This window comes from Amblyomma mixtum, chromosome 3, assembly GCF_055824585.1.
Source record: "Amblyomma mixtum isolate Tamu chromosome 3, ASM5582458v1, whole genome shotgun sequence".
Taxonomy (NCBI): Eukaryota; Metazoa; Arthropoda; class Arachnida; order Ixodida; family Ixodidae; genus Amblyomma; species Amblyomma mixtum.
In genome coordinates, this window is record NC_143014.1 from 130293918 (window position 1) to 130315966 (window position 22049).

Here is a 22049-nt window from a genome sequence, read left to right on the forward strand (position 1 = left end):
GAGAATGCTTCGAGAACTTAGAGTCCTTTAGCGTTCCTAATAATGTGTAAGGGCAGCGGTAAGAGCTTCAAGTCTGGCCGTGTCGTCGTCGGTGTTGTCGTCGGTGTTGTTGTCGTATTTGTCGTCGTAGTAGTCGTCGTAGTAGTAGTCGTCGTCGTAGTAGCCGTCGTCGTAGTAGTCGTCGTCGTAGTAGTCGTCGTCGTAGTAGTCGTCGTCGTAGTAGTCGTAGTAGCCGTCGTAGTAGTCGTCGTCGTAGTCGTCGTCGTAGTCGTCGTCGTAGTAGTCGTCGTCGTCGTAGGGGTCGTAGTAGTCGTCGTCGTCGTAGGGGTCGTCGTCGTCGTAGGGGTCGTCGTCGTCGTAGCGGTCGTCGTCGTCGTAGCGGTCGTCGTTGTCGTAGGGGTCGTCGTTGTCGTAGGGGTCGTCGTTGTCGTAGGGGTCGTCGTTGTCGTAGGGGTCGTCGTTGTCGTAGGGGTCGTCGTTGTCGTAGGGGTCGTCATTGTCGTAGGGGTCGTCATTGTCGTAGGGGTCGTCGTTGTCGTAGGGTTCGTCGTTGTTGTAGGGTTCGTCGTCGTCGTAGGGGGCATGGTCTTCTGTTTTCGTCGATGGAGGATCTTAGTTCTTGCTCTCAGAAGCAACCTCACCTCCAGAGACTGCTTTATTCAGTTTAACCTTTGGGGGCTGGGGAAGCGTCCACGCACTGCGTAGCCTCGGCTAGGAGATACTTAGCGCGGTGACGATGGCAACGGAGAACGCGATAGGCGGCTCGGCGATGAGTATCCTTCCCGACGCAAAAAAATCCTCGATTTTGGCTGGTCGCTGGCCGGGTCGGCGTCGTGGGGCGTCGTAAGGGAACCCTCGGATGGCCATTCTCCTGTATGGGCAGTACCGGAGAATGTGACCGGCTTCTCCCCAGTGGAAGCATTGTGGGCGGCGCTGGTCGGGTGTTCTCCACTCGACGCATTTCCTCGGCCGTGTACGACGCTCGTAGGACGGGCGAGTTGGAGCGAGAGGGCGGCGCTCCAGCGCAGCTGGCTAAGTGCGATAGGAGCTTGGGTCCCGTGGTCGAGGTACAGGACGGCGCACTGCTGCGGCGTAAGTCATGGCTGGAGGCTCCAGAGGCTGCGTGGTAGACTGGAATCAGGTCTTCCGGCGAATAACTCAAAGGGCTGGCGTCACGACTTGCAGGGGTTGTCCGGTACCTGGAAGGCTACCCCGCACCTCCACCAGATGTCACGTTGTAGTGACGGCAGTCCAGCGGTCAGGAAGACAGCAGGAAAGACTTTCAAACGAAGCTCTTTATTTGGGCTGACTTGCGCCCGCAAAAGAACTGACTCACTCGGTGGCGGCGTAAGCAACAAGCGTGCTCGTCAATCGTCGAACTACGAATGTCCGCCGCTCGCGGCATCGCTCAATTTAAAGCCGGCAAGGAAACTTCCAGATAACAGGTCGAGATCATCTACGGTAATCTGGGAAAACCTAGATGCAGCCTTTCATGGCTGCGAACAATCGAGATTAGTCTGGTCGCTTCTCGCGCCACGAACAAAAGTGACAACGACCCTTTCCTGCTGCCTTGAGCGTGAACGAACAAACACTGCAATGATACGTGGCAATATGATACTGACACAGCTGTTTTATACTCGCCTCTAAACAATAATCATACATAATTCAGTGCAAAGCAAGGTCACCTCTCAACGACTAAGATTCAACCAAGACTCAAAACTTTCAGTGCATAATTTGAGATAGCATGCACTTGAAAAGTAAACAGCTAGCTGATACCACTGTGAATTTTAACTGCGATTATAACTAGAAATTACAGCTATCTGCACTAAATAATTGTGCTTCATTGCGTTTGTCTATCAGATGCACTAAGCATGTACAGTCGAACCCGATTATATCGAACTCGGTTAGATTGAATTATCCTTTACATAGAATCATTTCTGAGCATCATAAAACTCCAAAGCGAATGTATAGGCAAATGTATAGCTGCGTTGTACAAAAATTAGCAGTCACAACCGATAGATTGAACTTTGAGCAACACCGGATGACTCCAGAAGTTGGCTTTCCCTCAGCACATCACCATTAGCTCTCCCCCATAGACCTGAGAGTGCTATGGTGCTGCATAGCGCGCGCAGGCCAATGATGACACGGATTTTCATGATGTAGATGACGAGCACATACCCAGCCAACTAGAATATGTGTTTTTGGCGCGACGAGCCGGTTGTGCCATTGTAGTTCGCACACGTATGATGTGTTGTGCTGCCATCAGCTTCGCATGGTTTCATTGTCTCTGTGTGTGCGCGATGGCAACCGCGAAACAGCAGAACCTCCCCTTTTCCATGAAACTGGAAATTATCAAGCTAGTTGATCGCGGTGAGAAGAAATACAAAGTCGCCGCAGCGTACAGGATTCCAAGAAGCACGCTGAGCACCATTCTGAAGAACAAAGCTGATGACATTCGGGGTAAAGCGGAGAAGAGACCCGACACTTGCGGCGCCAGACATGTACGCACAGCTGTGTATGAAGACTCTGAGGCAGCAGCGTACAAATGGTTCCTCAATGTCTGCCTCACCGTAGATAACGACCGCCGCAGTGCTAGTTTCACCAACATTGCACTTCGCTTCCTGCCGCTGAACGCTATGTCAGTGCTTCAACTCTTGGACCAGCGGATAATCTACACAGTTAAACTTGATTGTAAGAAACATCCAACTGAACGGCTCCTGCACAGCATAAAGACTAGAGGAGACCTAAAAATCGACGTCTTAGGTGCCATGTCTAGGCCGAGTGAGTGGGTCGTGGAATAATCCCAAAAACGAAACTATACAGAACTGCTTCCGGCATTCTGGTCACTGTTTTGGCAGAGAAGACTGAGCAAATTCTTTGTTGGGTGAGCTTAACGAAGCTGTCGCAGATCTTGATGATTTGTGGAACCAGTTGGCCGAATTTTCTGGGGTTATTTGTGACATGCCCAGCCACAGGCGACTGTCTCCATGGGTGATCACACTGAGACTGCGGGAGAGCTTGCAGACAAATACATCACTGCCGACGTCATGGATAACCAGAACACCACTGATGCGAGTTGTAACAAGGACTTCAGAGAACCTGTGCTTACGTGCTCTGTGCACTCAGCATGGTTCGTCGATATTGCCTGTCGATAGAAGGCTGTGGTCTCAGCTGTTCGGAGCCCATGATAACATCAAATTTTTTTTCCTCAGAGGCAATAAAGATAAGAAACATAATTAATTCGCGACTACTTGCTCTGTAATCTGCGCGTAGTAAGTGGCTATCATAGAAATACATTTTTTTCCCCATAACAGTGTGTTTGTATGTTCTTAAATTTCCTGCTACTTTTATATCAAATTACACGTTATATCGAACTCTTGGGAATATTTTTTTTTACTTCAATATCTGCATGTTCGACTGTACGCACACTGTGTTGTCCCATACTGCAGAGACATCAAATATGTGCACCCTCTCATGAAATGCCAGCCCATCCCAAACACAGCAGCTGTAGAAATATTCATCACTGACAAGCACACGAAGTAGAAACCACAACGCCAAATTTGAGACAGCCTGGCAGTAAACTACAGAATGAACGCCAACAACTACCTCAGAGTCAAGAAGGGCAGCCAGGTAAACCCCAAAAAAGGTTTCCCCTACCTACTTTAAAGGGGCTCTAATAAAGTTGCGGTATGCCTGGGATGTTAAAGGGACACTGAGGGGAACACTATTAATATTTTTTTTATAGCAAAATCCGATAGTTCGGCATTTCATGGCTTTATTGCCACTTGGCCGGCAGCGAAAGAAGCATTTATTTCTAAGAAATTTGGATTCGAAGTTGAAAAATTTTTTCCCGCCGCTCTGATTCAAACTTCGAATTCTCTTATGACGACACAGGACTAAGTGACGTGAAACATGACGTGTACATGACGTAATGCTGACTCCGTGATTTCTAGCATCCAGCAGAGTGGCCTAGCAGCCGAAAAGAAAGCTACCGCCGGCCGCACGTTGAAGGCATGTATCGGCTATTGCGGCCGTCGCTACAGTCGCTTCGTTTACGTTTGCACCGGCATTTTGCCAGCGTTACGATGGATCCCGTTCTCGAAGTCGTCAACGAAGTTCTCGCAAATAGACACCTTTAGCATACTGTGTACCTTGTTACCGTTAGCGAAATACCAGGAGCTCGCCTACCGCCGTTTAGCTGGCGCTGATTGGTCCCGATGCTGCAGGCGCGCGCGTAGCTGCCGGGCACGTGGCGCCATCTGGCGACGTCAAGGAGATTTGTGCATGCATTGGCTGCGCCTCAGTGATTTGTAGCTTCTCGGTTCCTAGTGTTGCTAGAACCATTGGTTCTAGCAACACTTTTGTCCTATGACCTCATCACGCTTGTACTTGCTAGTTTGGCCTGTGGCGGCGATACCTGTATTTTGGTTCTTGCTCTTTTCTACGTTACAAGAGCTTTGTTGTCAGTATGAGTGGCGTTTTTGTAATCAGGAGCTGGTATTCTGTCGATACAAGCCAACTTCAATTTCTTCTCAGTGTCCCTTTAAAGCACCCTGAGATTCATGGATATTGCCCAGCAAGAATTTTTTCAATGCACAGAAACTGAGTTATCTGCAGTCAAAAACAATTTCAAAATTTTCACGCCTTTCCCTCTTCTCTCGTCACTTTTTGCACACTGGATGGCCGGCGCTCCTCCGCCGGCCCCACCTCCGAGGGCGGAGCTTCCTGACCCACTAAAGCTACGCGGCTTATTGGCCATGGCCATGGCAGCTGCCTGACGTCTGAAATAATCTAGCCAATAGCCATCTCTCAACTTATATCCGCAGGTGTGAGCAATGGAGGAGGGTGCAAGCATGAAAAAGTCGGCGGGAAGAGCTCGCCAACTTTCGTGCGTGATTGTGGGTGCTCTGCTGCATGTAGAAATGTATTATTTGGCTCAGGTTTTCATGACAACACAATGCAGTGATTGAGGGAGTTGATGTGCTCTCCTCGGAAGGTGTTTCAGAGCCCCTTTAAGAGGGCTTTCGATGGTCTGGCAGGGAACTACACTACAGGCAGCACTGACACATATTAGCAAAATTTCGTCATAAGGACTGAAATGGGCCTTTCACACGCACAGTAATGCCCTTTAACATTCAATTTTCACCGCTGGCACCGTTTCTTCTCATAATACCTTGGCTGTGGCAATTTCTGCACCAGCTCTCACTATAACGTTATCCATACTCTCTGCTTTCTGCTCCACACTGACCTAATGTTCATGATTTCACAAGTCTGAGTCATCGAGACGTTCTACCATAATTTGCTTTCTTGAAATCAAGTTTCTCTCATCAGACTCAATACAGCAGACTCTCTTTGAGACAAACTTGAAGGGACCAGAGAACTTGTTCTAATCAGCAGTTCACCTTAACAGAAGTGCCCTTAAAAAGATATGAGTATGCTAGGTGGGTACGTATGCCGGGTGTTTCACCTAAGATGTTCTGCAATTTTTTAAAATTAGCTTTCTGAGTTAGAAGAGTGCTTTTTTCGCCATAGCATTGTCAGCAGTACAGTGCATTAAAGATGTACTAACTAGTAGACTGATTAACTAATGCAGAACAGTTAACTTTTTAACTACTGCTGTTAGTTTTCTTATTTACTAAGGCGTGTAGCCCACCTTCACCACTGTGGCCCAACAAATTTTCGCTATTTCGACGAGTTACTTCCACTGAAGGAATTGCTTTGCCTACAAGCTTTTCGAAAGTGCATGTAGTTCGGAGTGATGTAGGCAGAATTTGTTGGGCCACAGTGGCGAGGGTAACAGCATTTTCGAAATTCCAAAAACTGAAATAGATATTGCAGTGGGCTATACGCCTCTTAATAAACAAGGAGACTAATAGTAATAGTTATAAGGTTAACTATTCAATATTAGTTAACCAGCCTACTAGTTAGCAAGTCTTAGCTGTATTCTGATGCGCTACGCAGCTGACAATGCTATGCTGAAAAAAAGCACTCTTCGAATTCAAAAAGCCTATTTTTTAAGATTACAGAACATCTTAGCTGAAACAATCGGTATATGTTGTCTAAAAACAATGAATAAAAAATAAAATAGCCTTTCAGAGAAAATATAATTGCAAATAAAACATTTACTGCACTACGCACGAAGTGAGCTGAAGGCTGAGAGCATGAAATGAGCTCACATTATCAAACTTGAAAGTAGCATTTGACCTAGTTTTCTTTTTTCCCTATCTTCTTTGCTGCCGCTGCAAAAGTTCGTCCTAACAGAAGCACATGGAAACAGTTCATGTTAAGCGATATTTTTTTTTTTTTTTCATTGATCCTTATGGGCAAACAACCTATGGTCTCGCACTGTTCATTTTATCCAGTAATTAGTCTTGACAGGAGTCTACTATAGTCATGAAATAACAAGTTCGCGTAAATGGCATTTTTCAAGCACAAACACAAAAGCCGTTTACTGTAGACTGCAACGATTTTACAACATTTTTGCAACATTTTCCATATGAAGTTGTAATTCAGCACATGCTGAATGCACAAAAAGAAAACAGGAAATGATGCATATTAAAGGCTAAGAAAACACTCAAATAAAAACATTTAACTGCACCAAGCATTGTGAACACTGGCTAACCTTTCCAATTGGGTTGTGTGGCGTGTTGACAATGATCATCTTGGTCTTGGGAGTGAACTTGGAGGCCAGTTCTTTCGGGTCCAGAACCCAGTCGGCACTAGAAATTTGGCCTTGCTTTCTCTGAGAAGGCAAAAAAAAATCAGTAAAAACAAGTTGCTAAGCTTAGCACTGAGCAACATTCAATGCAAAGGAATCCTATTTCATTATGAAAAGGCCTTGTAAGGCACTGCTACCTTTTGCCCTACTCCAAGGTCTTTTCACATCTGAATAAACTGCAGTTCTGCATGGGCAAATTTGAGGGCCTGCCCCCTCCAAGCGAGAAATTTTCTTCGGAAAATCTAATGAAAAATATAATGCTTCATTCTGTCATCATAAACCATGGAAGCAAGAAAATTACAGCATATTTTTACCAAACTAGTGTCTTGTAACTTAGCATCCTCAGTCAAATAGATAACCAAAAATTAGAAGTGAAGCAGGACCTTTCCTTAACTTGACAATTCAATTTGATTCATTTTATTTTTCCAGTAATCTGGAAGGATTCCTGGGCTAAAAGCTGTGCAGACCAGCCACATTTGTTCGCTTCTTTTAGCTGATAGGCGGGCACACTGCAATCGGTCCTGGGGTGCCATGACAGAATCACACGTGTTGCCATTCTACGTCAAATAAACTTCATAAAGTTTGGCGTACCTCACTACACAGTGAAATAAACTGAAGACAGACTTTGAGAACACATTTTTAAGAATATGCTCACCTAGAGTTTCTTGGAATTTTCAAGAAAACTACTTTTATTTGACAGAACAATCCCGTAATGTTACGCATTGCTTTCGGCTGTGTACGGACATGTCCAGGTGGGGGCAGAAGTAAGCGGAGCATGTAAGCGCAGGCTGAACGTCTTCCAAATGCCATCGAGCCAGGCTGGGAACAAATGGAAACAAATGTAGCGCGCTAAGACGGTGGCCGCTACATATGGGGCCCTGGACTAGGGCCACCACCCAGGGGCACGCATTTCATTTGCTAGAACAAAGATCTTGACTCATTCAGCAGTACTGCCAAAATTAAAGCATGCAGTTCTCTACGAGGGTCACTGCCAGAGGTGAGCATATGCATGCCATGAGTGCATTTTTATTCTGGCCCAGCTAGAATCCACTGATGTGCAGATTGGTGGCCGCTCATGAGCTTTGTTTACACTTGTCCACACCATCGCTTGCACTCTATTGGGCACTTGCAGAGAAGAGACACCACTGCCTGAGGCACATGCCATCGCTCACTGTAGCCAAGTTGTGTGACAGCATGTGCAGCCCACATTTCTCGATGGCTTTTGCATGCTTGGCTTGTCACAACTCAGCAGGGGCATTATGCTTGACAAAAGGTCGGTGCACTGCAACTTTGAGATGGCCAGAGTGAAACTTGTACCTGCACACAATGAGATTCTGTGGCTCCTTTCAGCATTTCCTCAAAACAATGATCAAAATGTGTTGGGAAATGCCTCTCGTTACGTACAGCCTATCCACAAATCTTATACCCCTGCTACATGGCAAATTTAATCTCAATCCCATCACACGACATTAGTTCAAAATGACATTTGTTTGCTGCCACATGAGAAAATATAATAGCATTCGATGAAAACGGCATTAGGGATCGAATGAGCTTGCGGAACCCATTTGCCTGCACTCTCTGAGCAAATGTATAATCTTGAAACCAGAGACTCTGTGATAATATCCATGTGAAGTAAATTACAAAGGTGTCAGAAGCATTACAATACTTTGCTTGTTTAATCCTGTAGTCATTCATTTCTCAAATTAAACACTCCAAGTAGCACTGTAAAAAAGAAAACTGCCACTCTAGCTGCTAGCCAACTCAGTCAACCGCGTATCACAAGAGGGCTAATCCCGTTAGAACTAGACTCTAAACAGAATAGCCTCATTAAAACTGAGGCATAGTTGGCTTCAGAAATGTTTTTGGCACCTAAGCAAGCGAAGCAGATCAGGCAAGAGCCGTCAGTAGCCTTTGGTCACAACCGAAGTTGGCTGCACCACATGACAAGTGGCGTACCAAATGCTGGCTTCCCTGCATGACAGAAATGTTGCATCGCATGGAATGTGCTGGAACTGAAGCTTTGCTGTTCAGCAATAAAATCTTAAGCAGGAAAAAGCCAGTGGGGGAAGCATGCATTGCACCTGCTGTCACTCAAATTCATTACCACAAGTGACGAAGGCCCCTTCTTCATCAGCTTATAGCATCGCTTTTCTGTGAGCACCCAAAATCAAGAACAAGGATCTTCCCTAGACTGTTTCGTCATGAAGCCCATAAATAGCAATGACTGCAGTGCCATCACGTGGCCCCGCGCCCAATCCAGCCAAGGATGCAGTGGCTCAAGAGCTTCCGACACAGACAGTGCTTGCATAAGCACACATTCATGAGAAAAAAAAAAAAGAGAGACCTTCTAACAAGAGCATAAAGAATGAAAAATTCTCTTGCCCCCTTTGAGGTAAAGAAGTGACAGAAATAGTAGTGCCACCGCACCTCACACCATCAGAGCACCCACCCACTTCATGGCTTAAAAGGGCCAGGCTCACATTGATCACACAAATTCTTTAGAGCGGCCACTGATTGGAACACGTGGAAAACATTTCAAATGGCCAGAATGAGAATGTGGGAGTTTTAAATCACGACATACAACAGCTACAGCGATGCTAATGCCATTTAGCCCAGAGAAAGTTCCCTGTACACCTATCCCCATGCAAACACAGGAACAAATTCCATTGCAGCCTATGACACACATTAAGTGTCACTGAACTACACACAGACTGCGTCGTTGGATGGATTCAAACCCAAAACGTATGATATGAAAACCGAGCTCCAGTCCTGCCACCCCAATGTGGTCTCGCTACCCCATATCTTTCAGAGTAAGAGGGTCTTACAGGGCGAAGAGGGATGAAAACTGGAACTCCTCCAGCCATCAGGGTCATGGGCTCATAGCAGTCGAAGAAGGGCTCAATGATAATCACCTGCATTGCAAGTCACAAGATGTTATGTTCAGCACTTCGATGTACCTGATGTGAGAAGATGCAGCAGGAAGTTCTGGAATTACACAGACTACATACAAGGCATCTTTCAGTGCATGGCAAATGCTTAGCAAAGTCAATTTTAGCCTTTCATTGCAAGATACAAGTACCAATCACACAGACAGACTACATGTCACTCAGATAACTATGAAAACCCCCAAGGAACTGCTCAAATAAAAAAAAAGTAATGGTAATCATTTAAAGGGCAAACACTGAAGGCTTGTGGACATCTTGAGTCGGTAATCACCACTATATTGCTCACAGTACCCTCTCCTTGTTACAACAAGTAATTTTTCAAAATATCCATTAAACTGTTTTTAAAACAGCAAACTCAGCTGTGTGGCCAGAGGCAGTGCTTCATCAATGAGGCCAAGATCTTCAGCCCGTGGCCACAACAGCCGACTACGATCAAGGCTCACGAGGCACTGCTTTGTCTTTTCCGAGAGACTGCCTTGCTTGCTAGATTGTGACTTTGTCTCTCGTTCCTTCTCTCCTCCCTTTTTTAATCCCCTCATTCCCTTCCCCAGTGCAGGGTAGCCAACCAGAAACCTTTCTGGTTAACATCCCTGCCTTTCCCCCCTCTCTTTCTCTCTCATAAGTCAAGCAGCTGGAATTGCAAGTGAAACAACTCTTTTCATGACATATAAGAAATTCCTCACCAAAAGACTACAAATTTTTGTTCATCAAGAGGGTACAAACATACAGGCAAACATTGTAATGGTACAAATGCATTGTTGAGTGCAGCAACTGTTTAACTGAGGTCATGAAAATGGCGCACCTTAAAACTTACTCACACAGAAATAAAACATCACATGTCTGGCAAACTTGGCAGAAATGACCAGGACAGAGAGGAGGATATACAGTTGAAGTTTCATTAAAATTTGTGAACCAGAAAAAACATCCAGATAGCCCTTGAACTCTTTCGTTACCATGGGCAAAATGACCACTTTTGATAGGTTTCAGACATAACTTTTTGCCTGCAAAATATATGAGGTGCAAAAAAAAAACAATGCGCATGAAAGTGGTATCAGTAGAATGCACTTTCTGAAGACCTATATTTCCAACACGTAATATTCATGTGAATATTACGGAAAAAAAAACACACAAAAAAGTTGAAAATTTAGAAAAAAAATTATAATGACAAGACAATATGTCTTGGTGAAAAAATATTGAAAACATTCTGAAACGTTCAAAATTTTTTGAATTTATTTATAAAACTGGGCAATAAAAGTTTTAAATTATAACTAAAAACTTTTTGAGCTGGAAATTTCTTTCTGACAATACATAAAAAAAGACCATTTTCAGACAGTCCTTCAATACAAATTTCTCACTCCGAGCAAAAATTTTCCAGTAAAATTTAATGTATCAAAACATAGCCTGACAAATGTACTTTTCGAAATTATCATTCAGTTCGGAACATTTTTGAAGAAGATGAAAAAAATTGCAGAAACACACAAGGTATATCTGCCATACATACGTGACGATGTACTCGCATGAAAATAAACACGGTAATGCAGTGAAAACTCGTTATAGCGAATAGGTAAAAAGTTGTAAAATAGTTCAAGACGTAATTCGTAATAGCCATAAATTCGTAACATAAAATTTCGTGAAGAACTTGCGCTGGAGAAGTAAAGTTTAATCAGCGAAAGAACGGCAACTGGGAGACCTTTTCCGTAGCTGTAGCACCATTTTGAATCTGCTTGTTGTGGTTGCGGAGGCCGCAAAAAGACAGAGTGGCTATCGTCATTTAGGTTGGCTTCCGGGCAAAATACCGCAGCACGCAGCAGTGGAAGGTCAAATGCCAGCTAGGGTGGCTTCCTTGCATTACAGCAGTGTTATATAAAAAGACTGAGGACACCAGGAAAAAAAAGCTATCGCCGTTTTTACCACCACCGCTCTGTGACAGTCTACCTGAGCAGAGGATGGCTGCTGGAAAGCTAAAACAACAGCCCCTGTTGCTGGTTCTGGGGCACTATCGATGGGTGCGAGAGGTGCAAAACGTATGGCGACCACATGGCTACCAGCTGTTCTTGCCGCTATATCTTCTGCAGAGCTGTTAGCAAATGCGATACAAAGCATGAACCGCGGCGTAAACGCTTGCCGCACCACCACTTGTCACCCATGTAGTGAGGCAAAGACTGCCGCCTCCCATTCGAGCGGGCACAGCTTGGCACTCGGCTGTTCGATACATCCGTTTTATGGTAACCCACGTTCAATATAGGTATATAAAATAAAAAATGCATGTGTTTGTTGAAAATATTTAGGGAGAGTTCAATACAGCCAATTATTCGCAATATTTGTGTTCGTTATAACGAGGTTTGAAGGTAAATTGCTTGAATATGTTCTACAATGCTTTGGTTTCACAAGTAACTGTTTCGGAGGATGTTTCGGATGATTTAGGACAACTCGCAACACATCCACAGCTTTTCCGAACAGCTCTGCTCTGTTACAAAGTGTCAATCCGAGATCGGTACCCTGATTTCTACTGGGTCTGAAGTTGATTCCGTTTTGGGCAGAAAGAAATAAATCTTACCCATATGATGATGAGACACTACAGAAATCAGCAATATCATTCATGACATCAGTGCAATGTGTAACCCAGTTGTAGGAACGAACAAACAGTCACGGAGCGGAAAATAAACCCTACAGGCGGATAGGTGCCCAAGTTTTGAGTCAAGGTTGCAGAATTTCTTCGTAGAGATCAAAATCATCAAAAAAAAATCTGCCATAGCTACAGCAGAATCTTGTGAAGAGATTTTTTTCTGAGCACACGCCGTTCCTGCGGCTGACACTGGTCTGCAAGCACTCTATGTCGGAACCTCAACTTCAAGGGCGTTTCAAAAATTGGTGTCTTGCGGGAAAAATACAAACTACGTAAGAAACTAAAGTAGAGTATCCAAATAACCCAATCGATGGTGCCACAACTCCTTGGCAGCATCAGTAGCATTGCAATTGCACTTCGAATCAGATGATCACCAGTGATCGATACACAGTGGCCCAGTAACGAAAAAGTTAAACGACAACAAAATTAAAAACACTTTTGCATCTCTAGCAGCATGCAATTATTCTGTAGCAGAACCATTCTATTTATCCGAAAACTATGCGAGATTCTCTTGTGAAGACACACTTTGCTGTCTCTCAAAAGTTCAAAGCAAAACACAGTCAAGGGACTACCATAACTTCTCTTATACCAATGCAACTTTTAATTTGTATGGCCTTGAGCTTGCCACAATTCCCTTCACTGCATTGAGAATGGGTATGGCTAGTATCATTAAGAACCCAGCTTGGCTGCATACTCGCCATTCAATCCCCTTACTTCAAGAATTCAAAAGTCCAGTTGAGCTGCACCATCTGCTCCAGATGAACAGGCACTATCCACAGCTGCCTGGACTGGAAACGCAGCTGTGCTTCACCGTACAAACAGATATTAGTTTGGGCTTAAAAAGAAATAAGAAAAACTGCCCTGCCCGCACCGTCATACGACACAACGGGCTTCACCATACAAACAGTGAACACACTTCAAACAGCAAATGGCGCGTGACGAGTGCGCAGCAATGGAACAAACCACGCAGATAGAAGCAAGGGAAACCTGCAGCGGTGCCAATCAGCGTCCGTAACGGTGCGCAGCTGGGCTCGGTTGGCTGGCCACCAATGCATGAAGCTTAGAAAAGCGAAACCGAAACTACGCGGCTGGACAATTCTTAGAGACTGGGCCATCCGTTCTTCAACACGCCTGCCGTTGCGTGCACATCAGAGGTGCGTGGACTATTCTGACGAGCGCTTGCCCTGCTGGTCACTCTTAGACGCGGTCCCCCCTTGGCAGCCAGTTAAAATTGACTGGTGCGAGACCCCTAGCTTCCGAATTTGCAAACGACCGATACCATAAATTTAGGGGTGTGCGAATATCAAATTTTTCGAATACGAATCGAATACGAATACTTGGCTCCGAATATCGAATCGAATATCGAATAATGAAGGAAAGACGCATTTAACCACTTCAAATCATTTATTTGAGCATCCAAGAACATCACAGCTCAACTATCAGTAAGTAAATGAACACAAAAGGTGTGTGTGGCTGCACAGAAAGTATCAAAGACTAGAACATTATTCTTAGAAGAGTGGAATTTTCAGAGAAAATGGCTAGTACACAACACTGATTGAATCTAGCATGCCATCAGTGCAAAAGTGCTTTGCTGGGATGAACATTAAAGGTTGTTGTGAAGGAAAACCAGCTGCTCCACATGGTCAGGCAGGAGTCGTTCCCTTCTAGCTGAAACGACTTCTCCAGCCACAGATAATTCCCTCTCACTTGGCACTGAAGTGGCAGATATTGCGAGGTACTTCGTGCATAGCTTTCACTATACCAGCTTCGCAGGTATAGCCACAGTGAAGCTCACAAGCACAGTCAGCTACGGCATGTCCCAACATTACGCATGGCTCTGGACGTCGCCATGTTGTTATGTCTATGTCGATTGGACTTGCGCACCGAAATGTACGCAGGTGCTCGCAATAAAATATTCGGCTAAATACGAATATTCGCATGGGATCGAATAATCGAAACGACACGAATACTTAGACTTCGAATCGAATACGAATAACAAAAATCTAATATTCGAATTATATTCGAAAATTTCGAATATTCGCACACCCCTACATAAATTACATGGGCATCAACCTGGACCGCACCGGCAATTTGAATTATCCGGTTTCCAAAATTAACGGAGGTCGAATTAATGAGCTCTTACTGCAATATGTGTGCATTGACACAAGAATCCTGCAGGAAAAGTGTGAAAGACAGAAACGTGGTGACCGGGCTACATTCATATTACATTTGGTTACACAAAGAGGAGGCAGATGCTGAGAGCCGTGACTTGACCCACCTCATCCCCTGGGTTGACAAGTCCTAGTATGGTGGTGTAGAGCGCCTCATAAGCGCCAACCGTGACCAGCACCTCCTTTTGGGGATCAATCTGACGACCCGTCAGGCGAGAGTACATCTTTGCCAGTGCATTGACCAGCCGCAGGTGGCCCTAAAAAAAATGAGGCAGTGCTAGTCAGTGCACCTCCTAAGCAATTACTACGTAAAGTTGCAGAGAGTAATGTGCATCTGAAAAGGGCACCCCAGTCAACCTTTCCACTCAATTCAAGAAAACTAACCAACATCAATTCTCTACTATATAATCAAAATATACCTTGTATTGCTATTCAGGACAACAATGTGGCATCAGTGACAGTGCCAAGGGGAGACTAGAGGTGGTGGTGTCACCCCCTAAATCAGCGGGCACTTTCTAATTTCAATCCCAGATAATGCATTTTTATTCGCAAACGCATATTTCAAACGTCCTAGTTTGTGCAATCAGTTATGACCCTCATTGATCTTTATGAGGACCAATGCCACAAAAGAACTGGCCAGAAATTTTACTCCATGCCCCCCTTAATACCTCTTCCAATATCCTAGTGCCATTCCTGTATGACATCATATCAGAAAGGGCAAGAAAAAGAAAAGCGCCCTGCCCGCATATTAGTAGGAGCAAAGCCCAGCTAGCTGCAGATTATATTAATTAATAAAGCAAGCACACTTTTGCTCCTTGTTTATCTCGAGTCAGGCTGCAAAACCTGTTTTAGATTACTTTTTCACCTTTTTACTGAGCTTGGTCATTAACCTTAACAGGGTGATATACACAGTAAATTAACAAGCTATGCCCCAAAAGGCACTTCAATGCTCCTTCAGACTGCCAGACTATCACCAACAGTCAACTCAGACTGCCCTTTCAAAAGCCATTTTTTCTCATTTCCTCTCCACTACTATAAACCAATAAATCTAGTCAGTCCTCAAGCTTTGTTTTAGAAAGAGCATCTAACTATACAAACAAATCTTCACACAAATAAACAACACAAAGACATTGCACATCTTTTTTTTATTTAAGAACTGCTCAGGTTAACTAGTGCCTTTTGCTTCAATAAATACGAAGAACCTAAAAGAAAGGTTTGAAGGCTTTAAATGTACAGAAAGCATATAAAATGAGAAAAGAACAAGTAAGCAGGTCACATAAAGCACATCAAAAAGATCTGATGATGGGATCAATATTCTACCTTATGATTTTAAACTATTCCATATCAATAAACAAGGCAGTGTGTAACTTTATTTTACTGTTTATAAAATATCATGAACACTAACCTCACAGTTATGACATTACTTCTAATAAGCAACCCAAAAACATCACGCCAGCTTCCTATCAAAATTCGTTTTAACACTGCACACAAATTCATTGAGTATGCCGATGCCGAGAGGGCGGTGCTCTCTATTGGCTTACCCAGGAAGACAAAAATTTAAGAATGATAAAGGTTAGTCCAGTTTTTCAGGAATTTTACTGAACTCTTATTGGCTAAATTATAGTTGGCATTCTCTCAGTGCATCTCAACTAATTACATGGCCAAATTCTTTGCAATATCAGGCAGGTGTTCACCAGTTGGCTGGGTGGTGCCATTTGATAAGGCATGGTGGTAAAATGGGTGAAGTACATGCTTTTTGGGAAAGTGAAGCATGTTTTTCTAGGCTGCCCTCTTAGGCTTTTCATAATCCCTACAGTTCACACTGCTTTCACTACCCAGCAGAGATGAGCACATAGAATTGATGACTGAACAAAAGAAAACAAGAGTACACTAACTACTGACTGGAACATGTTACATCTATAGCAAAATTCAAGGCAAGTGTGAAAAGCAGCATGTAGACAAGGTGTTGAATGAAACTAGAACAGAGCAGAACACTAAAGATAAACTCGTATTTGCATGCAGAACCAGGGCTTACATGTGTGCAGACTTAAAAATAAAAAAAGGCTAAGAATGAGATTACTCATGCTGCTTTCACACCATCACAGTACACATCTATGTACAGTAAGTTAAAAAAAAACATCTCTAAAGAGCAGAAGTTTCTAGAAGTTTGCACAAGGTCTAAAGGTCAATTATAAAACAGAAACGTTTAAAAAATGACGGAATAAATAAAAATAGTTGATATACTGGGTGGTGCGGTAGTGATGTGCCTATGCAGTTTTTTTAAGGCAAAAGCATGATCATGTACAGAAAAAAAATGCATAAGCTGCTGATACCCCAGTTAAGTAGCTACTCACATATCCTCGTGTGTACTGATGAAGCAAGTTGCCAGCAGCAGCTTCCTGAAGTGCTTTAACAACAAAGTCTGGGGGAGGGAAGTCGGGAAATCCTTGGCCCAGGTTAACAGGTTTAGTTTCTTGAGCAAGCTGAATGAACTCCACCCTGGTGCATAAAATAGGAAAACAAACAAACAACTCTTTGAAATCATCTGCCAAGCCATTAGGGTTATAATATGAGCGAAAGTTTTTCGACATATGGAGTACAGGTGACTACCAAAACAAAACCAGTGTTGTGGCAGTATAAAGCAATAGGCAACTTTAATACATGGTATAAATGTACGTAAACCTCATAGAGCAATTACTCACAGTGCACACAATTTACTTCGGCAGCATATATGTTACCAAATTATCTTCCTATTCATGGTTCACACTCGCTCCCACCTATCGATCCCATCCCAGTAAAATTGAGCAAGCAATGCAGACAATGATTCCAGCAACACTGAGAATGAGTGATGCCATGATAACAAAACTAGGCTTTGCTGTAAAATTTGGGGAAGTTTTTAGCATATTTTTTTTGTAAAATACCTGAACTGGTGTTCAAATTATTTGTGCCTTAATTTATCGTGTTATTATTGAAAGAGAACCTCCGGAAGGACTGAAAATGGTATGGTATAGCAAGACATGCACAGTTCAACATCCTGAAGCTACGCATCTGCCATGGGAGGCAGTGCAGAGGAGGGCTTAAGGATGATTTCGACAAAGTGGAAATTCACTGAAATTCTTGAAATTCACTAGCATCACACAAGGGCGTTTTTTAATTTCATCCCCAACGAAATATAACTGCCTTGGTTAGCCATGGTGTCACTACAGTGGGCTGAAGGATTCGAAACGTGGCAAGGTCATCTCTATACCTTAAAAAAGAAGTATACGTAAAGCATTTATTAGAGTGTGTACAGCACACACACACACACTGAAATTCGCTAGCACATCATTTCTAAACACACATTATCTCTCATAGTAACAGATGTAACTGAGAGCTGACAACATGTCTTCTTCAAGGGCCTTCACTACTGGCCCAACCTCAGGGTCTTTGCCACAGTCACTGACAAGCAAGCCCAAATTGATACTTTCTGAACTTCAGGAAAGCGATCGATCAAGCGTCAAATAAAAAAAAGTTGTTTTAAAGCCCATAGGAAGAAATCATTCTACACCTGCTTGTACAGTCGGACGCACATTTACCACTGCAGTATCATTGCCTAGCCACCATGCAGTGTCTCATACTCAAGCACCAGACTGGTTGAAGGGCCCCAGACCAGGTTTGGACATTTTATACAGAAAAGCACAATGCATAGATGAGGCAGTTACAGTCCCACATAGAAAAACATTAGAGCCATGCACATTGAATCCACATCCACACTAATGCCATGCACAGCCCACCAACTATAAGGGGGCCCTTGACATTTCAAGACCTAACACCCTGACTGGTGAGCGATGTGCTACGTCAGCATCTGGTTGCCTACACACACATCTGCTGAATTGTTCACTTCTCAATATGAAGAACCAAGCCTTAGTGCTCCTGTACATTGCACTGTTATAAGATGCACAGAAATGCAACTCTCAAGCAAATTCCTAAAGAGAGATCTCGTGTGAGCCAGAGCACACTGCTCTGTTTACAACTTTTTTTTCACCAGCAAGCATACTATGCAATTATTGTTGTGCACTAGTACAACAAGAGGCCTGGCTTAGAACAAAACAAACGCCACACCCACAAAAAAAAATAAATTCTTAAAAGGTCAGCCTCATTATTTCTCATTACTTTGATTACTTAAACGAGGAGACGCAGGGCCTATGGATGGGGCTATGGAAAAGATAGATTTTCATCTTGAAAGCTATTTCTTCTGCCAAAATTGCAATTGAAGGCTGAAAAAAAATCTTAAATTTAAACCTGTTCACCCGATGCAGACTTTTTCACAAGACAGTGGAATAGAATAAATACCCCCCTCCAGAACAAGGCAAGAAACTTTTCACTTCTACTGAATCGTGAAAATGCTTATGTCCAGCTGCCCTCGTCCATGTCCTCGTGCTTGCGCTTCAGATTTCTGCAATCAACGATCAACATGCATGTGCCTCCACACTATGCAGTTGGAATGTTTGCTTGCATGCAAATGAGGCTCAACTGCCTGTTAGGTACAGCACAATTCAGCTGTAAACTGCACCCTGTACACCAATAAATTTATACCACAGTCTCTGCCAAAATGCAACACATGATGCAGCAGCACTTCAGAACTGCAATGTATCAAGTGAGAATATAATACATGAGAGTCCATGGGTTTTGCACCGAGACAGTACAAATACAGTCTAGGAGCAAGGAAATGCAAAAACCAGAAAAGTTTCGATGAGGTTCCACTGCAGATTTTACATTGACAGTAAAGTTAAAACAAAGCTGGGATTCAAAGTAAGTTTCTGGAAAGATATACCAACCAACTTATTCATGCATAATGGTGTTTCACCATAGCTAATATCAATTTTTGATGCAATTCTTATGCACTAATGCACGTGCTGGTCTTATTTTCTTTGTTCATGTCAATCTTAAAGCTTAAGACTAGGGGCAATGTGTGTTTACACAGGAAAGAACATTTTCACTTCTGCTTCCCTTTCCCACTGTCTAATGGTTCTCTTTTCAAAACTGCAGCCCATAGATTCATGCGAGAGCGAGCTCACTGTACAAAGCACTGCGCCTACGAGGTGCTGATTCTTGCTCCCCTGCACTTTAGCCCACAAAGTGCAAGCCTCTGATTGCTGCAAGAGTGCCAAAATTTTGCTTCACCCTTTTTAGGGCTGTTTTCTACTACATTTCTCAGTAACACATTTTCCTGTCTGTCTTCTGGGCATAAAGTAAACTGTATGGTGAAATAAATAATTCCCCTTAAAACTTACCACACACTGTCCTGCATCCCTTGTACTCGCTTTGCCACTTCCATCTTGGCCATCTTTTTCTAGATTTCCACGAAAGAATTAAAAAAAAAATGACTCAGTAATCAAGAGAAAAGATACAACCTTGCAACACAGTGAAGTTATAGGCCTGTTGCAAAAAAATTGCTGCTGGAGCAAAAAAAAGTGAAGCGTAAATGAAAAAAAAAAATGGATGAAACAGAGAAATAGATGCAACCTAATATCTGAGTGATTAGACTGAAACATGCATGCTTGTGTAAGCACATGTCAGGGATATTTTTACGGTAACCTGGTTTCCAACGTGTTACTCACACACAAAACAAAGAAACTGAATGCTCTATTTTGGTTTGTTTCAGCTTATTGGAATTTAACGTCCCAAAGCGACTCACGCTATGAAGGACACCACAGCGAAGGGCTCCGGAAATTTCAACCATATGGAGTTCTTTAATGTGCATTAATATTGCAAGGTACACAGGCCTCCAGAATTTTGCCTCCATTGAATTCGATCGCTGTGGCAGAGGTCAAATCCGCATTTTTGAGGTCGGCAGCTGAGCACCATAACTACTGAGCCACCGCAGCGGCTGAATGCTCTCTTTTGTTGTTGCTTTTGGCAACTTCTGATGACCATCACAGCAACACACTTCCAATAAGGGCAACATCTAAATCCCATGCAGGAAGATATCTGTACTTGAGGAACAAATAAATAAAATTTCAAATCCTAAAACTGGGTTGTACTGGTTACGGCTACAGTACACGTATGCTTGTGTCAGCCTAGTTGCCTTTTCAAGCTAATGCCTGGCTGTTTGTGGGGTACAGGCATTTATTAAAATATGCTTTGTCTTGCATATTCTTCTGCCTCTCCTCCATCATCATTTTCTTCTGCCTAGTAAGAGATATTTTGCAGGGACTGTGTTATTTCACCCAGTCATTTCATCACAGTTCTCTCATTCCTCATTTAAGTATTCATGAAAATTGCACATGCATTCAGCAAAAGTGGTTGACACAAACTTGTAAACTGTACGCCTTTAACAACCTCTACTTTGGAATTTTCTTCATCCACCTTCAAAGCTAAGCCATCAAATGTAGGCTTTGTCAAGCCCGAACAAATGCTTTCATAGTGTATCGGGCTACGAAACACACTCATTATTTCAAGGGGAGAGAGAAAGAAGATAAAGCCATCAAACAATAATCTACTTACCTTGGCAAACATTCTCGCAAAGACTAATGAAAAATATTAAAGAACAGAACAGTTCTTTAATTAAAAAAAAAAAGCAAGCAAGAATAGGTGCAGGCTACTTCACTAACAAACGTTCAAAAAAGTTTTTTACAATACATAACTAAAGCCCTCACCTAACTATACCCAACAACAAAGAAAAAATTTTCAACATGCAGCAAAACAGAACAAATAATGCTACAGGGCAATATTTTGGGCAATATTTCTTGAGCTGAAATTGTAGTAAACATTGGGTTTCTGGGAAAAACATTTCATAATTCTAGTTTTTTCAGATCGTTTTTCCGAGGAAAAAGCACAATTTAACATATCCTCTCGTTTTTCTTTGAGACATAAAATGCCTTATTTTCTTGCTCATAATTTCAAAACCAAAAACATGGGAATGGAATGGAAGGTTGTGCTTAAAAACAGCATACCAGATCAGCATTTTTTTCCTTAACTATTAAAATTATTTTGGCAAGTACATTACAAATCTCTTACAGACGTGCATCCATGCAAGACCAATTGCCTGTCTTTGTACACTACGAAAGAATAATACATCACAGTAGCCATTTTAAATGTTACCGTGAATAACACTTGATGTTATGATGCCAATAAGACATACGGTCAGTACACCCATGTTCTGGCCTCTCGGTTCTGAAACATACTTTGTTTGGTTTTGGTTTTGTGGGGTTTAACGTCCCAAAGCGACTAAGGCTATGAGAGACGCCGTAGTGAAGGGCTCCGGAAATTTCGACCACCTGGGGTTCTTTAACGTGCACTGACATCGCACAGCACACGGGCCTCTAGAATTTCTCCTCCAAAGAAATTCTAGCCGCCGCGGCCGGGATCGAACCCGCGACTTTTGGGCCAGCAGCCGAGCACCATAGCTACTGAGCCACCGCGGCGGCTGAAACATACTTTGTGAATTTATCCTCAAATTAAGCTGTGTCATGAATAACAAGCATTAAAAAAGGTTCAACATCACCAGTCAACTGAAAACAACCCTCTGGAATAAGCACGAAATATCTGGTAACTTTTGTGTGGTGTCTTCATCTTGTGCACTGGAAAACTTGTGTTCTCTAGAAGGC

At 43.2% G+C, this 22049-nt stretch overlaps 1 protein-coding gene across 2 annotated transcripts in view; it reads right to left on the reverse strand.

Moving 5' to 3' along the window:
• The window catches only part of Kyat (Kynurenine aminotransferase), a 38343-nt gene that overhangs the window by 13403 nt on the left and 2891 nt on the right, over positions 1 to 22049 (reverse strand). For both annotated transcript variants that reach the window (XM_089581146.1, XM_089581147.1), the window contains 5 exons: positions 19734 to 19792; positions 16815 to 16959; positions 14568 to 14717; positions 9544 to 9630; positions 6623 to 6742 (listed from right to left, as the gene is read on the reverse strand). In XM_089581146.1, the coding sequence (XP_089437272.1) occupies positions 6623 to 6742; positions 9544 to 9630; positions 14568 to 14717; positions 16815 to 16959; positions 19734 to 19792 (561 nt within the window). The remainder of the gene's footprint in view (positions 1 to 6622; positions 6743 to 9543; positions 9631 to 14567; positions 14718 to 16814; positions 16960 to 19733; positions 19793 to 22049) is intronic.